General features: G+C 34.6%; 2 protein-coding genes across 9 annotated transcripts; both read left to right on the forward strand.

Moving 5' to 3' along the window:
* Positions 1-6,204: 6,204 nt before the first annotated feature.
* LOC113727655 (uncharacterized) lies at positions 6,205-13,641 on the forward strand. 8 transcript variants are annotated; one of them, XM_027251935.2, is made up of 7 exons: positions 6,205-9,664; positions 9,983-10,198; positions 10,517-10,799; positions 10,899-11,089; positions 12,599-12,681; positions 13,033-13,181; positions 13,259-13,641. In XM_027251935.2, the coding sequence occupies exon 1, from the start codon at positions 6,412-6,414 to the stop codon at positions 9,505-9,507; it is 3,096 nt and encodes a 1,031-aa protein (XP_027107736.1). In that variant the 5' UTR covers positions 6,205-6,411; the 3' UTR covers positions 9,508-9,664; positions 9,983-10,198; positions 10,517-10,799; positions 10,899-11,089; positions 12,599-12,681; positions 13,033-13,181; positions 13,259-13,641. The 8 variants fall into 8 exon arrangements, with proteins under 8 accessions (XP_027107736.1, XP_027107738.1, XP_071932410.1 ...); XM_027251937.2 differs by having other exon boundaries at positions 6,205-7,756; positions 7,841-9,664; positions 13,033-13,641; XM_072076309.1 differs by having other exon boundaries at positions 6,205-7,756; positions 7,841-9,664; positions 13,037-13,641.
* On the forward strand, positions 13,128-17,861 carry LOC113724608 (probable xyloglucan endotransglucosylase/hydrolase 1). The gene is made up of 4 exons (XM_027247494.2): positions 13,128-13,185; positions 16,300-16,400; positions 16,623-16,816; positions 17,285-17,861. The coding sequence occupies exons 1-4, from the start codon at positions 13,128-13,130 to the stop codon at positions 17,688-17,690; spliced, it is 759 nt and encodes a 252-aa protein (XP_027103295.2). The 3' UTR covers positions 17,691-17,861.
* Positions 17,862-19,170: the final 1,309 nt, after the last annotated feature.

Here is a 19,170-nt window from a genome sequence, read left to right on the forward strand (position 1 = left end):
TGGGCAGAGATCAAACACATTTCAGTACCAAATGCTTTTTGCACAACCCACAGCTTTGGTAAACTGGTTTCCCATAATTTTGCAAAATCAAATGATACTTGTACTTCTTCATCTTCTGGTGTAACACAACTCACGCATTAACGTACAACTCTGTCCCCTCTGTCACAACAAAAGCTATAAATGCATCAATGTCTTGTTGAGTAGTGTAGAGTCTCTCTTATTCTAGTTTTTTTTTTTTTTTTTCAATCGATTTTTGTCTACTCTACTTCTACTCCTACTCCTACTCTAGCTTATTCTAAGGAGAAGGACCCAACTGAACCTATTAGAAAATCGACGGGGACTGAATCATCATGACACCAGACGGATGCATGCATATGGATTTAAGCCGCTTCAAGCGGCAAGCTACATACAGTGATAAGTGATAGGAGATAATGTTTGAACTCTTGATCTCTCATCCGCAACACCAAATCTTAAATGCTATGGTGGTGGCGAGCAGCCCAAAGACTGTCGGTTTATCTCTTGTTCCAGTTGCACTACCCTACTCCTCTCTTATTCTAGTTGCTACTCGAGAGTCTGAACCACAATATTGGATACTCCCTATAAACGGTGTCAGGTTGCAGAACTGCATGTCATGTGATGGCATTCCAAAATACCATGTCTCTTCTCACATCTTTATCCTTTACCGCTTGAGGTATGTTAGAATTAGAAATCCTAGGAAATCCAAAACAATATGTATATATTACAACCCTAGATTTGGTTTCTTGATGTACGAGATTCATACTTAATAAAGTCGGTGGCATGGAATCTCACGAGTAATGCTTCAACACCAGACACTGATTACTGTATAAAATTGGACCAATATCAACCTTTACCGGAGTGTTGTCCATACCAATTCTTGTTAAGTACCTTTTGATCATTTTTGTTTTAGTGAATTGCTACAGCATGTTTGGATACTGGATTATTTACACTAATTTATTTAATTACATCGTAAACATATTTTTTAATCTCACATACATCACATTAAAAAGGTGATATGGCATTTATTTTTAAAAAAAATTATTCCAAAGCATGACACATGTATATAGATCTGAAAATCAAACGATACAACAAATCTAAAAAGCAATAAACTTGATTATAATCTTGAAACACCGATAAACTCTGAGAGTATCTTACATCAGATGAATATCATTGGAACCCAGTACATTGGTGCCCCATATCTTCCAATAGTCAGATTTGATCAAAACTACTCGAGCCAAAGAAACTTGTTTTTGTACAGCAAATTATATGAACAAAATTGATTTGTATGGTCATATTTTTTCAATCACCATTTTCCTTCGATCGAGTAGTTTTTCTAGATCTTCCATACAAGTCGAAAAGCAAGTGAACCTTAAGAGTCGGATTTAAGTTCAATGTGATGAGAAACACAACTTCTAGGCTAGAGAAAGGCCTCGCCGGAGGAAATGGGGCAAAAACAGTTGCAAGAAACAACCGTTTCTCGGAAGGTTGATGGCCAAGATTTGGCCACAAAAATGTAAGATCCAGATTTTATTTTATACATCATTTTTCACATCATGTGTGGGACTCACAAAATTTTGTTCTATAATTACACGTTATATAAAATGAGTTATATCGTATGCAAAATGTACAAAATCGGTCCGAACAATTGTTCTTTGACTGCTACTGCCCCTGGTCCCTCGCGGGATCTTAAACAGACTATAAAAATGTGTGAATTTCTTGCCAAACTCCAAAATCAATAGCACATTTTTCATGTGCTAGATTTGGACTCCTACAAAAGAATGAAATATGGGCTTTTCAGTGTCTGCACCAGTATTGGGTCCATTTCATTTGGAACTTGTATTGACGGAAACGACACCCAGTAATACCAAGTAATTGGGCTTTGAAGTCTATCTCTGCTCGAGCTAGCTTTGTAGACATTTTCTTCAAATCAATACACAACTGATTTTTTTTTTTCCCTTTTATACGGTGCACCTGCAGAAGCCAATAAGAAATCAATGACCAGACTAGGGAGGACAATAGGGGCAAATGTCTACCGGGGAAGGAAAGGGGCGGGAGAACTTGCCTCCGCTCTACCGTCCGCCTAAATTTTAATATAGTATAACATTTATTTATGTTTTAATATGCATAATATGAAATAAATACTATATGATTATTATATAAATATATTTGTATGAATTAAATAACACGTCATGTTATTATGATAAAATGATATAATATTTTGCTAAAATTTCAAAAAAATAATAAAACTATTATTAGATCTATATAAATAGAAAAACTTAAAGTAAATAAAAAATAATAATAATAGTAAGGGTAGGGCGGGTGCACCTACAAGATAGTAGAGCAGGGTTGGGGTGGGGGCAAGGGGCAAGGGTTGGAAGAGTGGGAGATAGAATGGGAATAGGGAGAACCTTTGTAGAGTGAGACGAGGATAGGTAGAAATTTTTCAACGCAAAATCGTCTCGTTGTCATCCCTATACTAGATTAAGTTTTTATTCACCCCTATAAAAATGTTGAATTACTTGATTTGAAAGGAGTATTTTTGTCAGGATGACACCATCTAATTTCAATGACAGTTGAAAAATATACAATCATGAATAGCATACACATAATACCAAAAAAAAAAAAGCAAAGAAAGAAAAAGTACTACTGGGAACACCATACACGTACACTCACACACACAAGTACAAAGGAGAATACCTTACATTATTTTTAGGGATAATTGCAGAAACCTCCCCTGAGATTTCTGACATTTGCAATGACCTCCCCTGTAGGTTTAGAAATTGCATTCACCTCCCCTGAACAGTAACAATTTGTTGCAGAAACCTCCCTGACAGCTTTTGTAGATGTGAGATAAGAAATTTCTTCCAATTTTGCCCTCTTCTTGCTTGACAATTATTATTTGCTTGACAATTGCTTAACTAATTATCTAATTAGTTAATAGTTAAACTAATTAACTATTAACTAATTATCTGATTAATTATTAACTAATTAACTAATTATCTAATTAATTAATTAACTAATTAACTAATTTCTATTTATCTAATTAGCTGTTTAACTAATTAACTAAAGCTGTTGTCTGTCCGAAACTAACAAACTATTTGCATGTTAAACTAATTAACTAATTAACTGCTTAACTAATCAACTAATTAACTAACTAACAAATTAACAGACTATTTGCATGTTAAACTATATGTAGTACGCATTACCTATTTACAGTATCTGCTCTTTATGGGTATTTTACTTTCAAACATTTAATTTATGATAAAAACATCAATGTTTGTAAGTAAAATTCAAAAAGTGTTACAGTAATATTCTTACAAAAAGGGAGGAGCATAGGGCCATAAATTAAATGTTTGAAAGTAAGAATATTGATATCTTTTGTAACACTTTTTGAATTTTACTTACAAACATTGATATTTTCATCATAAATTAAATGTTTGAAAGTAAAATACCTATAAAGAGCCGATACTTTAAATAGGTAATGCGCACTGCATATAGTTTAACATGCAAATAGTTTGTTAATTAGTTAGTTAATTAATTAGTTAATTAGTTAAGTAGTTAATTAGTTAATTAGTTTAACATGCAAATAGTTTGTTAGTTTCGGACAGACAATAGCTTTAGTTAATTAGTTAATTAGATAAATAGAAATTAGTTAATTAGTTAATTAATTAATTAGATAATTAGTTAGTTAATTAGTTTAACATGCAAATAGTTTGTTAGTTTCGGATAGACAATAGCTTTAGTTAATTAGTTAATTAGATAAACAGAAATTAGTTAATTAGTTAATTAATTAATTAGCTAATTAGTTAGTTAATTAGTTAAGTAGTTAATTAGTTTAACATGCAAAAAGTTCGTTAGTTTCGGACAGACAACAGCTTTAGTTAATTAGTTACACATGCAAATAGTTTGTTAGTTTCGGATAGACAACAACTTTAGTTAATTAGTTAATTAGATAATTAGATAATTAGTTAATTAGATAAATAAAAATTAGTTAATTAATTAATTGGATAATTAGTTAGTTAATTAGTTAATTAGTTTAACATGCAAATAGTTTGTTAGTTTAGGATAGACAACAACTTTAGTTAATTAGTTAATTAGATAAACAAAAATTAGTTAATTAATTAATTAGATATTTAGGTAGTTAATTAGTTAAGCAGCTAATTAGTTAATTAGTTTAACATGCAAATAGTTTATTAGTTTCGGACAGACAACAACTTTAGTTAATTAGTTAATTAGATAAATAGAGATTAGTTAATTAGATAAACAGAAATTAGTTAATTAATTAATTAATTAATTAGATAATTAGTTAATTAGTTAATAGTTAATTAGATAATTAGTTAATAGTTAATTAGTTTAATTATGCAGAAATAGTTTGATTAGTTAATAACTATTAACAATTAGATAATTAGTTAGTTAGTTAATAGTTAATTAGATAATTAGTTATTAATTAATTAGATTATTAGTTATTTAGTTAATTAGTTAAACTATGCAGAAATAGTTAATTTAGTGTAATTTTTATTAACAAATGTTTTGTTGGGTTTGATGAAAGTACTCATCACATTCATTTGGTAAAATTAAATCATGTCAGGGATACTTTAGTAAATTGATCCACTTTTGCCTATTAAATTGCCTCCAACTTTTGATAGGGGAGGTCAGTGCTATTTCAATATTGATAGGGGAGGTCAATGCTATTATTATAAAAGTCAGGGGAGGTTTCTGCAATTATCCCTTATTTTTAGCAAGCTACATCGGCTAACTTACCGCAAGCAATGGACAATGGACTCATATAATAAGCCCCAAAGTTATATATATTAGTGCAGACGAAAACTTTCTTTGCAAAATAACTTATAGGGAAAATCGTCTAAAATGTGTCTCACATTTTGTAAAATAATTTTTTTCGTCTCTCACTTTTAAAAGTATAATTTTATGTCCCTTACATATTCACATCGATCAAATTTAGTCCCTAACTAAGTTTCCGATCATTTTTTGGCAGGAATCCATCACGTGCAAGGCATGTGATCATTTTTTAAGGGTAAATTTGTCAAATTATATTTTACATAATCTGATCTATAGTCCTCCACATTTTATAAAACAAATTTTTTCGTCCCTCACATTTTATAAAATGATTTTTTCATCCCTCACATTTCACAAAATAAATTTCTCTATCCCTCACATTTCAAAAAATGAATATTTCCATCCCTCACTGATTATGTATGTGAGGGAAACCCTAAAAAAAAATGTATGTGAATACATTTTGTTTAAACACATGTATATGTCTATTTGATTTTGCTAAATAATACGAATAGCATAAATATATGTACGTGTCTATTTGATTTCACTTAACAATATGAATACCACATATTATACGTGATCATTTGATTTTATCTGGTATTAGCTAGTAAATAATCTTGTATTCATTGTCAAGTTGGCCAATAAAGTTATTTTCGGTCAAAATACAATAAGAATATATAAATTAAGGTTCTATTGCTAAATATTAGTCATAATTATACAAAAAGAGAAGATAGCCCACAAGTTGGGCCCAATTATATACATGTGTTTATGCTATTATTATTAAACAAAATCAAATAGACATATAATATTCTCAAAGAGTATATGTTGGGTAAGTAAAGGAAAAAGTCCAAACTTAACAGGCACAAAACTGCATAATGGGGCAAAAACACTGACTTGTGAGGGATATAAGCATTGAAAATTTTAAGACAAAATGCATTAAGTTTTAATGGGTCAATGGCAATTTGACCTTCCAAAGCAGGTGGAAATTCAATTAGCCTGTTAAATCTATAAGTTTTAAATTTTTCTTAGGGAAGCAAAAACAAATTGAAAAGTTTCAGAAGATAAAATCACAAAAGTATGAATCATATTCCTACAGATTTGTTGAGTCATTAGATGTTAGAATTTGGATGGAATTAAACTAAAGGGCCAAATATATTACTCGTTCTTTTTTATTACCAAAAAAATCATTTTATTTTGTTTTCATATCCAAGTTTAAATTTTTAGTATTTGGAGGGTTAAATTGAGATTTTAACCTACTTTTGAAGGCCAAATTAGCATCAACCAAAATTAACTAAAACCACACTAAAACATTATAGGGCACAAAAGAAAAATAAAAAAATTAGGGTCTAATTTTGCAATTTGCCCTTGCACTTTCACCCGCCTTTCTCCTACTTCACCACCCCAACCCCAACTAGCTAAAGTTGCCTGTGGCGGAAGAACTTCCTGAACCGTTTTCGAGTAGTGAATACTGAGTAGGGGCCTGGGATGAGGAACTCCACCTCAGTGCTCACTGTTCAGTGCACATTCCTATACAAACTATTTTCACAATCCTAAAGAACCCAGACGGCATTAAAAGATGATGCTAATGCTACAGCAATCGCAATGCAAAAACTACCGTTGAGGCATTTCACCAAACACCTTACCTGCACGAAACGGATCTTCTCCTCTCAGCTTCCCAAAACCAAAATGGGCCTATCCTCAATATCCTCTTCACCGCCTATGCAACAATCACAATCACTTAATGTCAAATCCCTCCACACTTCACTCTTCTGCACGCTCATTCACCTCTTCCTCCGCTGCCACCGCCTCTCAAAGGCCATAGGCACCTTCTCCGCCATGAGAAGTCACAATCTTACTCCTGATATACGTTCTTGGAACCGCCTCTTGGCTCACTTCAATGATGCCGGTTTGGTCGACCAGGTGATGATTCTTTACTCGGAAATGGTCTCTTCTGGGGTCAGCCCCAATGTGGGCACCCGTAATATAGTTATTCATTCTCTTTGTAAAGTTGGAAAGGTTAAAGAAGCTTTGGTCATGCTTAGAGGCTATAATTTGAGTGACACTGTTAGTTATAATACTGTAATTTGGGGATTTTGTAAAAATGGGTTTCAGAAGGCGGGACTTGGATTGGTGTCTGACATGGTTAAAAGGCGCGTAAAGATTGATACTTTTACTTGTAATATACTGATTAAGGGGTTCTGCGAAATGGGATTGTTGGAAACTGCTGTATTTGTGATGCAAATGTTTAGTGGTAGTAGTAATGTTTATAGGGATATTGTTGGTTTTAATACTTTGATTCATGGGTACTGTAAAGTTGGTGACATGAATGGTGCTGTTAGGTTGACTGAGAAAATGAGAGAAGAGGGCGTGTTGCCTGATATTGTGAGTTGCAATATTTTAATTTATGGGTTTTGTAAAGTAGGAGATTTTGACAGGGCCAAGAGTCTCATGGATGAGCTCTTGCATTCTTATGAGGATGTAAACATTTATAACAATAAGCAACAACAGAACAGTGATCAGGGTGAAAATAAGGAATCTTTGGTTAGACGGTTGGATGTTCAACCAAATCTAATAACGTATACAACATTGATTAGTACGTACTGCAAGCAGCATGGAGTTGAAGAAGTACTTGCCATATACGAGGAATTGATTGTGGCAGGGTTGTTTCCTGATGTAGTTACATATAGTACAGTTATATGTGCTCTTTGTAAGGCTGGGAGAATTGCTGAAGCCAAATTACTTTTTGAGGAGATGAAAATGGTGGGAGTGGATCCCAATCATGTCACTTATTCAATCCTTGTGGATACTTTATTTAAAGCTGGGAATGGCATAGCTGCAGATAGTATACAGAGTCAAATGGTAGTTCGTGGTATTGCCTTTGATGTGGTGGTGTTTACAACTTTGATGGATGGGCTTTTCAAGCTAGGAAGGAATAAGGAGGCTGAAGGTATGTTTCAGATCCTTGTGAAGTCCAATATAGTTCCCAATCATATTTCTTATACTGCATTAATTGATGGGTGCTGCAAATTAGGTGATATTGGGGGTGCGGAATCTTTGCTGGAAGAGATGGTGCATATAAATGTTCTTCCAAATATTGTCACATTATCTTTAGTGATTAATGGCTATGTCAAAGAGGGAATGCTTGATGCAGCATCAAATCTTATGAAGAAAATGGTCAGCATGAATATCATGCCTAATGTTTTTACTTATGGCATCCTCATAGACGGCTATTTCAAGGCTGGTAAGAGAGAAATTGCTTATGGTCTTTATGAGAAGATGAAATTGAGAGGGATCAAGGAGAATTGTTTCATATTAGACATATTGGTTAATAATATGAAAAGAGAAGGAAGGGCAGATGAGGCTGAGGCACTATTCAGGCACAAAGTGTCCAGTGGATTTTTACCTGACCATGTCAACTACACATCTCTCATGGATGGACTTTTCAAAGCGGGGAGGGAGTCAGTAGCACTAGGAATAGCGCAGGAGATGGCAGAACAAAATTTAGGATTTGATGTGACTGCATACAATGTATTGGTCAATGGACTATTGGGACTTGGCCAATACGAAATGCAAAATGTTTATGAGGGTATGAGACAATTTGGCTTGGTTCCCGATATTGCAACATATAACACCATGATTAGTGCCTACTGCCGAGAGGGAAAGCTGGAAAAAGCTCTTGAAATCTGGAAGGAAATGAGAAGTTGTGGGGTCATGCCTAATTCAGTCACTTGTAATGTTATTGTTAAAGGACTTTGTGAGGTGGGTGAAGTTGGTAAATCAATGGATCTGTTGAATGAAGTGATTGTTCTGGGGTTTACTCCCACATTAACTACTTATAAATCTGTGGTTGATGCTGCTTCAAAGTGTGAAAGGGCTGAGGCAATCCTGCAAATCCATAGCCAGCTTGTTGATATGGGACTTAAGCTGAATGTTTCAGTTTACAACACTCTTATAACAGTCTTATGCAGGCTAGGGATGACTAGAAAAGCAAAATCAGTAATAAAAGATATGAAAGAAAAAGGCTTCTCAGCTGATACTATCACATACAATGCCCTGATACGTGGATATTGTAAAAGCACACATATACAGAAGGCTTTTGTGACATTTACCCAAATGCAGGTTGAAGGAGTTGCCCCAAATATTGCAACATATAATGCTCTTTTAGAGGGTCTATCAACTGCTGGATTGATGGATGAAGCATCTGAGCTACGTCAAAAAATGAGGAAGAAGGGGTTTATCATGAATGCTAATACTTATGAAATTTTGATTTCTGGCTATGGGAAGGCAGGGAATAAAAGGGAGTCGATAAAGATTTACTGTGAGATGATAACTAAAGGTTTTGTTCCTCGAGTTGGCACTTATAATGTACTCATGCATGGGTTTGCCAAGTTGGGAAAGATGAAGCAGGCTAGAGAGCTTATGAATGAAATGGAACACAGAGGAGTACGACCTAATTCTTCAACTTATGACATACTTATAACTGGGTGGTGTGAGCTATCAACTCAAGCAGAGGTTGAGAGGTCACAGAAATTAGCCTACCAGGCTGAGGCAAGAAGGTTATTTAAGGAGATGAACGACAAAGGTTTTACTCCAAGTGAAACCACAATCTCTTGTATCAGTCCAGCTCTTGCAAAACCAGGGAAAAGGGTTGATGCCCAAAGGTGGTTGGAAAAGTTTTACAAGAGGAAGAGCACTTAATTAAAGATGCAGCTTGATGTCCAATTTGGCAAATTGACCAATAGTTAACTTCAAAATATGGATTTCATTGGAAGTTGAAGAGATTATGAAAATGTTTGAAAGAAGAGTAAAAACAAAGAAAGGAATATCATGTTTGAGGAGTTGGGACTAGTAGCAGGTACAGTTCTTTCACATGAAAGTGAGTTTACCTTGTCTCATATTCTGTTCTCATAATCGAATGATAGCTTTCTTAGTTGTTGATGTATTGTTCCTGTGTTGTCTTAGCTCCTTGCTCTTTACTAGATTGAGGAATATTTCTGCCTCCCTTAATGTACATTTCCAAGTACTTAACTCGTACGCTGGATGCTTCCAGTGGGCTAATTTTTTTATGTTTATATATATCTTATTGCAGTAAATGTAGTTGAAGAATTTAACTGTTTCAATTGATGTATGTATATGATTTTAGACAATTTCCTGATTTTATCTTTGCAATCAGCTTGTGCAGTGCAGATATCATTTCCAGATGGTACATAGCAGATCTTCTGTGGAATCTCCTAGAGAAGTATAAGGATAAAATACATGTCAAAGGTTCAAATTATCAGCCACACATAAAGATCTGGGGTTAACTGCTATATCCTTGTGTCGTGCATAGCTGATTTTTCCTGCTGTAGCCTGTCTAGGCCTTTAGATCTTTTTTGGTTCCAATGAACAGGTAATGAGCTAGTCTTTAACTTTCTATGTAGGAACTGTACCATATGTTCTGCTTATTTGAATGATAATTCTTTGATAAGCAGGAGTAAGCTTTTAGAATCTCTAGCATGGTCTGCTTCTAGCAGTCTTGGGAGGGTTACAGTTATTGGCATGGTCTGGTAGAAATTGACGATACATGATTTCTATTTGCTTCTTGATGTTTGTACTCTGGTCCTCTTCCACCACGGCTGAACCAATGATGTGACTTTAGGTTGTTTTACTGTTTAATAATAGAAATTTAAAACTCCCACTTTTTTAAGTGACCTTTTTTCTGTGACAGGGAAAAGAGCCATTATTGCAGAGTTATCCTCCTGGCAGAAAACAGGAGCAAACAACTAATACATAGAGGTTTTTATGGATACCTAAGTTCCCTGTACTACACTGTGAGCACACATTTTCCACAAAACGAGACACACTATGGGTTCAGGAAATTGTCAAATTGATGTTCTCTTTTTCTGTTGGCTGAGCCACATGAAAGTACAATGCCATTGCATTCTACAATCTGATGGTTTAAGGAATTTATATATTCTTCGGGTAGAACTACATTTCTCAAACCTCTATAGGTATATCATCTCTTCCTCTGACCCCCCCCCTCCAGACGTTTCCTTCCTGCAGTATTGCTTGACTAGCTGGCTCACTTCGATCATAATTTACCAATGCAGGGAGGTTTTGCTTCTTGGGTGTCTCTCTAGTTTGCATCAACTGGATTGATTTTGATACAGATTGATCAATTAGGTCATTGCACATCCTTAAAGTCTGAAGTTACATGAATCGTGACTGCTATCTAAGACCCAATTGTTTCATTGACACCACAGAGTATGAAAGTCATAGTTTTGGACACATTCTACATGGGGTAAGTCTGGATTATTTTGTTTTTTAAACGTCAATGAAGATGTTTAGTAGAAATTTGGCTGTACTCTCTGGACATTTTTTGGCTAATATTGTTCTATGAGATCATTGTTATATCCTAAAGGAAAACAGTATCCAATTCTGCTGGCAGTTTGGGATCTTAAATACTTGTTTGCTAACCACTGGACTTAAAAGAAGCTTGTGACTATAAAGAATCAATAGGCAAGAAAACTACTCCTGTTTTTTCACTATTCAATCTTTTTCCATAATTTAGTGCCACTGTCAGTGTTACTGATGACCAATGGTTTTGACAATTTTTTTCCCACTTGGTAATATAATGAAGTGCAAGGATGCAGACTTGTTCTCAAGACGTGAGTCAACAATTTGTATCACTCGAACTACCTGAGGATACAATTTTCTTTACTCAGCTAGATTAAATATGAGAAATGGATACTGAATTTCTTGTAATACCACCTAGCCTAATCCCACATTGCGGGTTTGATGCTTTTCAGCATTTTCAGTAGATGCAAATTGTTCTGTTAAAGCTGGTCGCAGCCACTGATTCAAGATCTTTTCTTTGCTTTCTAATGTATACAAATGACATCACTTTAATCCAGGATAGAGGTACTTAATTTTTATCTATAGTTCATAGCTCCTGGGAAAGTAATATCACAATGTTCTAGTTTCACATCTAAATACTATGCCATTAACTCATGGACAATGCAAAATTAAGTATTAATGACGACTTCGCCGCATCTTATAAAGGTTCAATTATAGCCCTGCTATAACTCCCAATGCAAGATTACAGTTCATGGATTCTTGCTGCCACTGTTATGACTTCATTCAATATGGTACTGATAACAAGAAAGATCAGAGCTTTCCCAATTGTTCCATCTCTTATATTCCTATGTGTATGATCTGTAAAATTTTACGGTGTTTGACTAATTCATGCTGGATCTATAATACAGTATTTGAGTACAAATACACAGCATGGCGGCTTCTTTATGTATGTAATTTCTGAGGTATTGGTTGATGCAAGGATGGTATAACATTGGGTTTGCCAGACATAAATACAACAGTTGGAACTGTTATGAGGTCTCAGAAATTTGGGTTAATAGCACAACTACTATGACGAGTTTAGGGACCCCAGTTCCTAACTTCCGGGCTATGGGTTTTGTTCACTGGGTTATATTCATTCACCTACTTAGGTTGTTGATCTGACTTTGAATGGTAAATTATTCATTTTCTCTTGTTGCTTTGGGCCACAATAGCTATCTGGTTGGTGCACTCTTTATGGTGTATTGTTCTCTGTGATCAAGGTCCATTCAGTATTCCATGAATGAGCAACAATTTCCTGGAAAAACAGCAGAATCAGATGATACATTTGGTTCTCTATCAAGTTCATTGATCATTTAACTACATGTTGAAGAAGGATGCATTTATTTTATCTGTTCAAGACTTGTGTCCGTTTGTCCTGCTTTCTGCTCTGACATCCCTTGTCTATCTCTTGCAGCTTCTTGAACATGTCATACGTATGGTACCATGGCATTGAAGGAATTCCAGTTGCATGTGGTGGACATGCTTATCTGTGATAAGGTGAAGAGTGGTGCATGCCCACCAACCCCAATCCCCCTCCCCCTGCCCCGCCCCCCCCCCCCCCCAAAAAAAAAAAAGAGAGAGAGTAAAAAGCATGCAGCTTGCATTGGATGGCCTTTATGGAGTGTTACTTGCAATCTATTTGATATGGACGCGAGCTTAATCTACTTGGGAGTGAGTAAATTTATGCTACAATATTGTGGAGGTGTTGCATATTACTCCTAGCTATTGAGAAGCAACATTAATTCTTGGCATCAAAAGCTAATAATTTCGTTTTACTACTAGTGTATTACCTCATGTTACTACCTTCTTTCATCTGAGACTGCTGAATGTCTCCTACTTTCTTTGAAGACAGGATGAAAGGAGAATCAGTTAAACGGTTTGGACAACTGGGACTTCAGTTTTAGTCAAGAGTGGGGTTCAAACTTGAAGACAGCAGATCACGGATGGGGTATGCTTCATTTATTGAAAGGGTGAATGAAATTCCAGATGCTGCTCGAGTGAGTACACCAACCGCTCTGTTTTCTTAAGACCAGACAACAGAACATGGAGAGTCGTGTTAACGCTTTAGGTGCAGGCACTTCTCCCTGTGAAGAGAGAACAGCTCAAAAATATTAAAGGAAGCCACATGCAGAAAAGCATAATAATGGAAACAAGCTGACCAGACTTGACGCCATTACACCTAATTGAGAGGTATGTTTTGATTAGGAAGGCATGAATTTACGATTAGTCTTGAAATGGAAATAGGAGAGCCTTTCTTTCTTTGCGGTTTGTTTGGTGAGTTGCAACAATGATAGATGATCAAAAAATCAAGAGAAGCAATCCCAGTCCTTGATCTGTTGTAGCCTGTGGAACAGCTCAAATTTTAGGCCAAGTGAAGGACAAAAATTGATCTGTTATTGAATCATGACCAGTTGCTTCCCTTAATCAAAATCTTGGTAATGTGTCGCTTCATGTTAATGACTACATGTGCAGTTGTCAAAAAAAAAAAAAAGAAGCAATTTTCTTTTGATATCAAAGTACAAAGCGTGATTTTTAACTTTTTATTAATAGTCTTGCCTAGCGATTTTGTTGGAACGAATCAAGTATTAGCAGCTCATCTAATTCTACCCTATCCAAAAGTAGAAATCTGGCAGCCTAACCAGTGACCCCCCAAAAGAGCATATATTAACGTTTAATGTGGTTTAGATCTAATTCGCACAATTTGCTTGCCGATCCCTTTCCCATTTTAGAAAAAGAAGAAGAAGAGGGTTGGACTTCTAGACAAATGTAAAGAACGATGAAAGTAAAGCTCATTGGTCAGAGTAAGAGTATCCAATTATCCATTCTGCTTGACTTTTTCTACTCATTTTTCCAAGGCTGATGGAAGAGCCTATATATGGAACAGATCTTGGGATGTAATAGGTGAAGTTTTTTAACGAGAGAGAATCAGAAAATGTCGCATCAAGGCAGGACAATTGCCTTTGGAAGGCAACTGTTTCTAGCATTTAAAGGCCAACATTTTGGTTCACAAAACAAATATTCAAAGGCATCCTTCCTTCTGCTCAAATAACGCCTGTAGTTCTAATATAACTAACATGGAGTTTTTTTTTTTTTTGAAATGATTAATACAAGATTTTAATATCAACGCTGCTCTTTTACAATTTCTATTGAAATTGTCATACTTTTTAATTAGAGATATTTGAAAATGTTTGTCATCATATTAAAATTTAAGTCAATATTTTCAAAATTGAACCGATCAGTAAGATAGCGAATCAGTCAAGTTTTCGATTCGATTCACTGCTAGCTAGCGTTGATTTATCATAAATATGATTTGCGATCTCTTTTGTCAATATCATTCCCACCGTTATTTATATTTCATATCAAATTTGAATTTGAATATTTGAGTGCAATTCTAAATATAAATTCATTAACATCATCATCATCATCATCAAATCACTATTCTCAACAAGTTTAGAATTTTGAGATACGACAATCAATTTTTTTTGGGATGCGGAATTTTTTTTTTAAAATAACAATCCAAGATTTATTCCAAGACTAGTACATTATGTTCTGACTCGAAAGTAGTAAAAGTTGTGACAAAGGAACATAATAATGATGTTGGACAGACGCGTTGCGGCATTGAATAATGTACCCAGAAAATGAATCTGTATAAAGAACATATGGCTGTGGATTACGTGTCCGAAAGAATTTTACTACAAAAAAAAAAAAAAAAAAAAAAGAATGAAGTATCCCTGCCGTGGTCCGTCGAGGGGTTGGGTGAAAGCTGCCAATAGTTTACTGCCAAGAGCCATTGGTCCTCTGTTGCCTGGCTGCTAGGAGTTGAAGAATTTGAATTGAAAATGTCCACGATACGAAGCCTCTCTCTCTCTCTCTCTCTCTCTCTCTCTCTCAATCCAACTGCAGAAGGTCAAGTGCATGTGGATGCCTCCGCTAATTGCTCCCCAATTGGCACCAGCAGACCACAGAGAAAACTGCAGTACCAATTGGCCACAAAAAGCACCGAAATCAATAAATTGATATGTTATGTTGGAGTTGGACGCGGCTTGCACCACTCAGTTTTTCTTTTCCACTACATGGACCAATATGAGATAAACAGGTGTAGGCATGATTCTATTCCCGTAGAAGACAACACTACCCTTTTTTTTTTTTCAAAATTCCTATGTGATATAAAGTTTGCTAATTAGTTAGTAGTACTACGATGGATTATACAATTTTGAAAATAAAATACCGTGTGCCACGTTCGTTTTGTGATATAACGTATGAAAAATAAAAAAGACGATTGAAAATTATATTTATAATACAAGCAAAAAAAAAATCTTGCTAATCAAAAATTCAAAACTACCTCGGCAACCTCAATGTTACGAGCAGCTCGTGCGCTCCAATGACCTATTGTGTTTACATCATGACATTCAGAAACTTTTAGTTTTAAGGATAGACGAATGTAAAATATGATGTTAAAAATTATATGTTTCTGATAACAATTTAGAGCCCATTTGCATTCTGAGTTTGGGTAAAAAAAAAATTTTTTTTTCAAATATTCTGTTAACGCATTTACTAATTATCTTTTTGTTTTACACACATCAGATTGTTATATGACATCTTTTTACAAAAAAAAATTTATTAAAAAAATTGCATTGGAAACGAGAACTTATCTTTCTAAAGCAGGACATTTAAGTTTTTTTCAAAATTTTTATTGGAATATTTCAAAATTTTCAAAGAGAAATGAACTATTTATGTAAGTTTTTGCGATGTGATGCCATAGTTAATACTAGAACTCTTGAGCTAAGTTTATTAGCCATTTACCGTTGGGGCTTCCTTTTTTTTTTTTTTTTTTAGCTTTGTTTTCTTTTTGGGGATCCATGTTTAATAAAGCATTTACACTAATTTATCATGGATTTAAGTTATGACAAAATTGTCAAATTCCATCTTCAAATCCTGTTTGGCCTAAAAGTGAAAGCATGAATTTGTGCTTTGTGACGAAATTGTCAGCTGCCGAAAGCTACTTGTTCCTGATATCTCCCTTAATGGCTTTGCAAGTTAAAATGAGAAAATATATGCATCAGAGTAAGTTCTATGAGATACCTCCTTATTTACTATTTCTTTTCCTCTTTAAAGGTACTGGATTTCAATCAAAAAATTCGTATCTGTTTGGGCATTTCAGCATGAGGATGAAATTGGTGGGAGGGGATTCAGCTGGTGTTGTAACAGCATTCTATGTAAGTGAACATGCCCTCTTTGTTACATTTTACCACCAAAAAAAAAAAAAAGAGAGAAGAAGAATACAAAATAAAGTACCAAAAAGAAAAGCTATTTTTCACATGATTCTTCACAAATCAAGAAACAGCTAATTTGATAGGAGGAGCAATAAAGAATTAATGAAGAAGACCAAATATAGATGATGCCTAATGGTTATGTGGTTGTATATATTATTGTTTCAGCTGTCATCGCAGACTAATGAACACGATGAGATAGATTTTGAGTTCTTGGGAAACAGAACAGGGCAGCCCTACATATTACAGACAAATGTGTTCACAGGAGGTAAAGGGGACAGGGAGCAGAGGATCTATCTTTGGTATGACCCTACCAAAGGTTTCCACGACTATGGTATCATATGGAACATGGATATGTTAGCGTAAGTTCCCCACCACCTGCAAAGTTTCTCTGTCGGTAAAAATGGTTTTGTCCCCCAAAAAAACAAAAAAACTTTCAAAAAGGAAGGGAAAAAGTCAGGAAGATTTGAACTATTGGTAGCATTTTTTTTTTTTTCATGGTATAATAGAATATAAGTTATGACGATCATGGAAAATGTGAGCCACCGGTTCAAGTACAGGATACTATTATTATTGAACGCTCAAGCAGTGGGATAATGCATATAAATTAAACTATTGGTAGCATTTTTTGTGATGTGATGTATATATGAGATAAAAAGGTGATTGGAAAGATAAAAGAGCGATTGAAATTTGTGAAGTAAATTATTTTACTTCAAATTTTGTTTGTCCAAACACACCACATTCTAAGATAGCAAAATGAGTGGTAATGTATGAATTCAAACATCATCCAGCATGTGTGAATTAGATTGATCTTGGTGTAATTTTTGCAGGTTCTTTGTTGATAACACGCCTATAAGGGTGTTTAAAAATAGCAAAGATTTGGGAGTAAAATACCCATTCAATCAACCAATGAAGCTGTACTCAAGTCTTTGGGAGGCTGATGATTGGGCAACAAGAGGTGGATTGGAGAAAACCAATTGGGCCAATGCCCCATTTATTGCATCATACACATCCTTCCACATTGATGGCTGTGTAGCATCAACACCACAAGAAGTCCAGGTTTGCAGCACAAGAGGCCTCAAATGGTGGGATCAGCCAGCCTTCAAAGATCTGGATGGGGAACAATACAGGAGGCTGAGATGGGTCCGACGGAAATTCACCATTTACAACTATTGCAGTGACAAGGCAAGATACCCTACTCCTCCTATTGAGTGTTCAAGGGATAGAGATGTTTGAGGGGTTGAAAATGTGAGGTGCCAAAATTTCATTTTTGTTAACCTTCTCAAAGGAAAATGAATAAGATAATTATGTTTGAAATTATCTTTGATGTACCTTGTTTGGATATCTTGTTTGGTCGTTTATGTAGTAGCTAGATGAGCCATGACAACTATTGGTTGTTTGTGAGGAGTGACATTATTGTACTAATGATTTTTTTTTTTTCCGAGTTTATTATGATCAATAGAACTTTTTTTTTTTTTAAGCATATGATCAATCGAACATTAAATGGGGTAAAGTAATACGATCAAAAGATCAAGATTGTGCAGTACTAGAAATAAGATTGTAATTACGGATTTCTTATTTGTATCTAGGGTTAATCACATTTAATCCTTTTAAGGTATATTCCATTTCTCAGTTTATCTCCTAACTTCTAATTTTGCTCACTTAACCCCTTATAGAACAAAATTGTCGTTGCATTATTTTGACTTTTCATTTACCTTATTTTCCTTTCTTTTTCTCTTTCTTCTTTATTTAATTCTTCCTCTTTCTCACAAAAATCTTCACCTTAATGATTGAAATTAAAAAAGAGGAATTGCAGAGATCTATCTTCTCTTTAAATGATTAAAAAAACATTCAAATCACTTTCCTAAAATACAACTTTTTTAGCCTTTCAATTCTTTTAATTTTGGATTTTTCCTCTTTCCTTTCTAGTTTCTCATTTTATTCCCAATAAAATATCTTAAGATGAAATTGTGACCTTATTAATAATCATCAATTGAAATTTGTGACACGTGGCATCATACAAAAAATCAAGATTTTGACATCATACCCTTGAATCTATCGTTTAAAAATGTCACGATTCTGAGTCGCTATTTGTAGATGGACTCTTAAGGAAATATGTTTTCAGCACAAAGCAGCATTCGTAAAATGTGTTTTGCTAAAATTTGCTTCTCTGTAATCCTTACCTATATGGGGATGTTAGCAAAAACTTTGGCAAGAGATCATTTTGTTCATACAATCAAAGTAGAAAAGAGTACATGTAATATTGAGAATTCAGAGAGAGTGGAGTTGAAAATCCCCAGCCTTGTAGTTTGAGGACAAATTTTGCAAACTATGCTGAAATGGCTCCTCTTCTAATAAAATCAAATTGAATAGTCTAATAGCATAATCGGATCCACTTCTTATGAACTAATTGAGCTTGAGACCACCATGTTACACGATATGTGTAAAGGGCGATGTCAATGGCATTTCAAAAATTTGTTAATCATCATACTTCTGTTTTAACTTTTTTTCATCTGTGAAACGACAAATCTTGAAGAGTAACTTTTTTTAACCTATGAAATGGGAAATCTCCAAGAGGGAAAAAGTGATGAGAGGAGTGCAGAGTAATAACTTTTAGAAAGTAATTAACATTTTCCGTATGTAAATTCTAAAGAAATGCTATTAAATATTTCTACCATGCTTTCTCCAAAATTCGTATGAATCTAAACCCTTTACG

Source organism: Coffea arabica, chromosome 2c (assembly GCF_036785885.1).
Source record: "Coffea arabica cultivar ET-39 chromosome 2c, Coffea Arabica ET-39 HiFi, whole genome shotgun sequence".
Classification (NCBI taxonomy): Eukaryota; Viridiplantae; Streptophyta; class Magnoliopsida; order Gentianales; family Rubiaceae; genus Coffea; species Coffea arabica.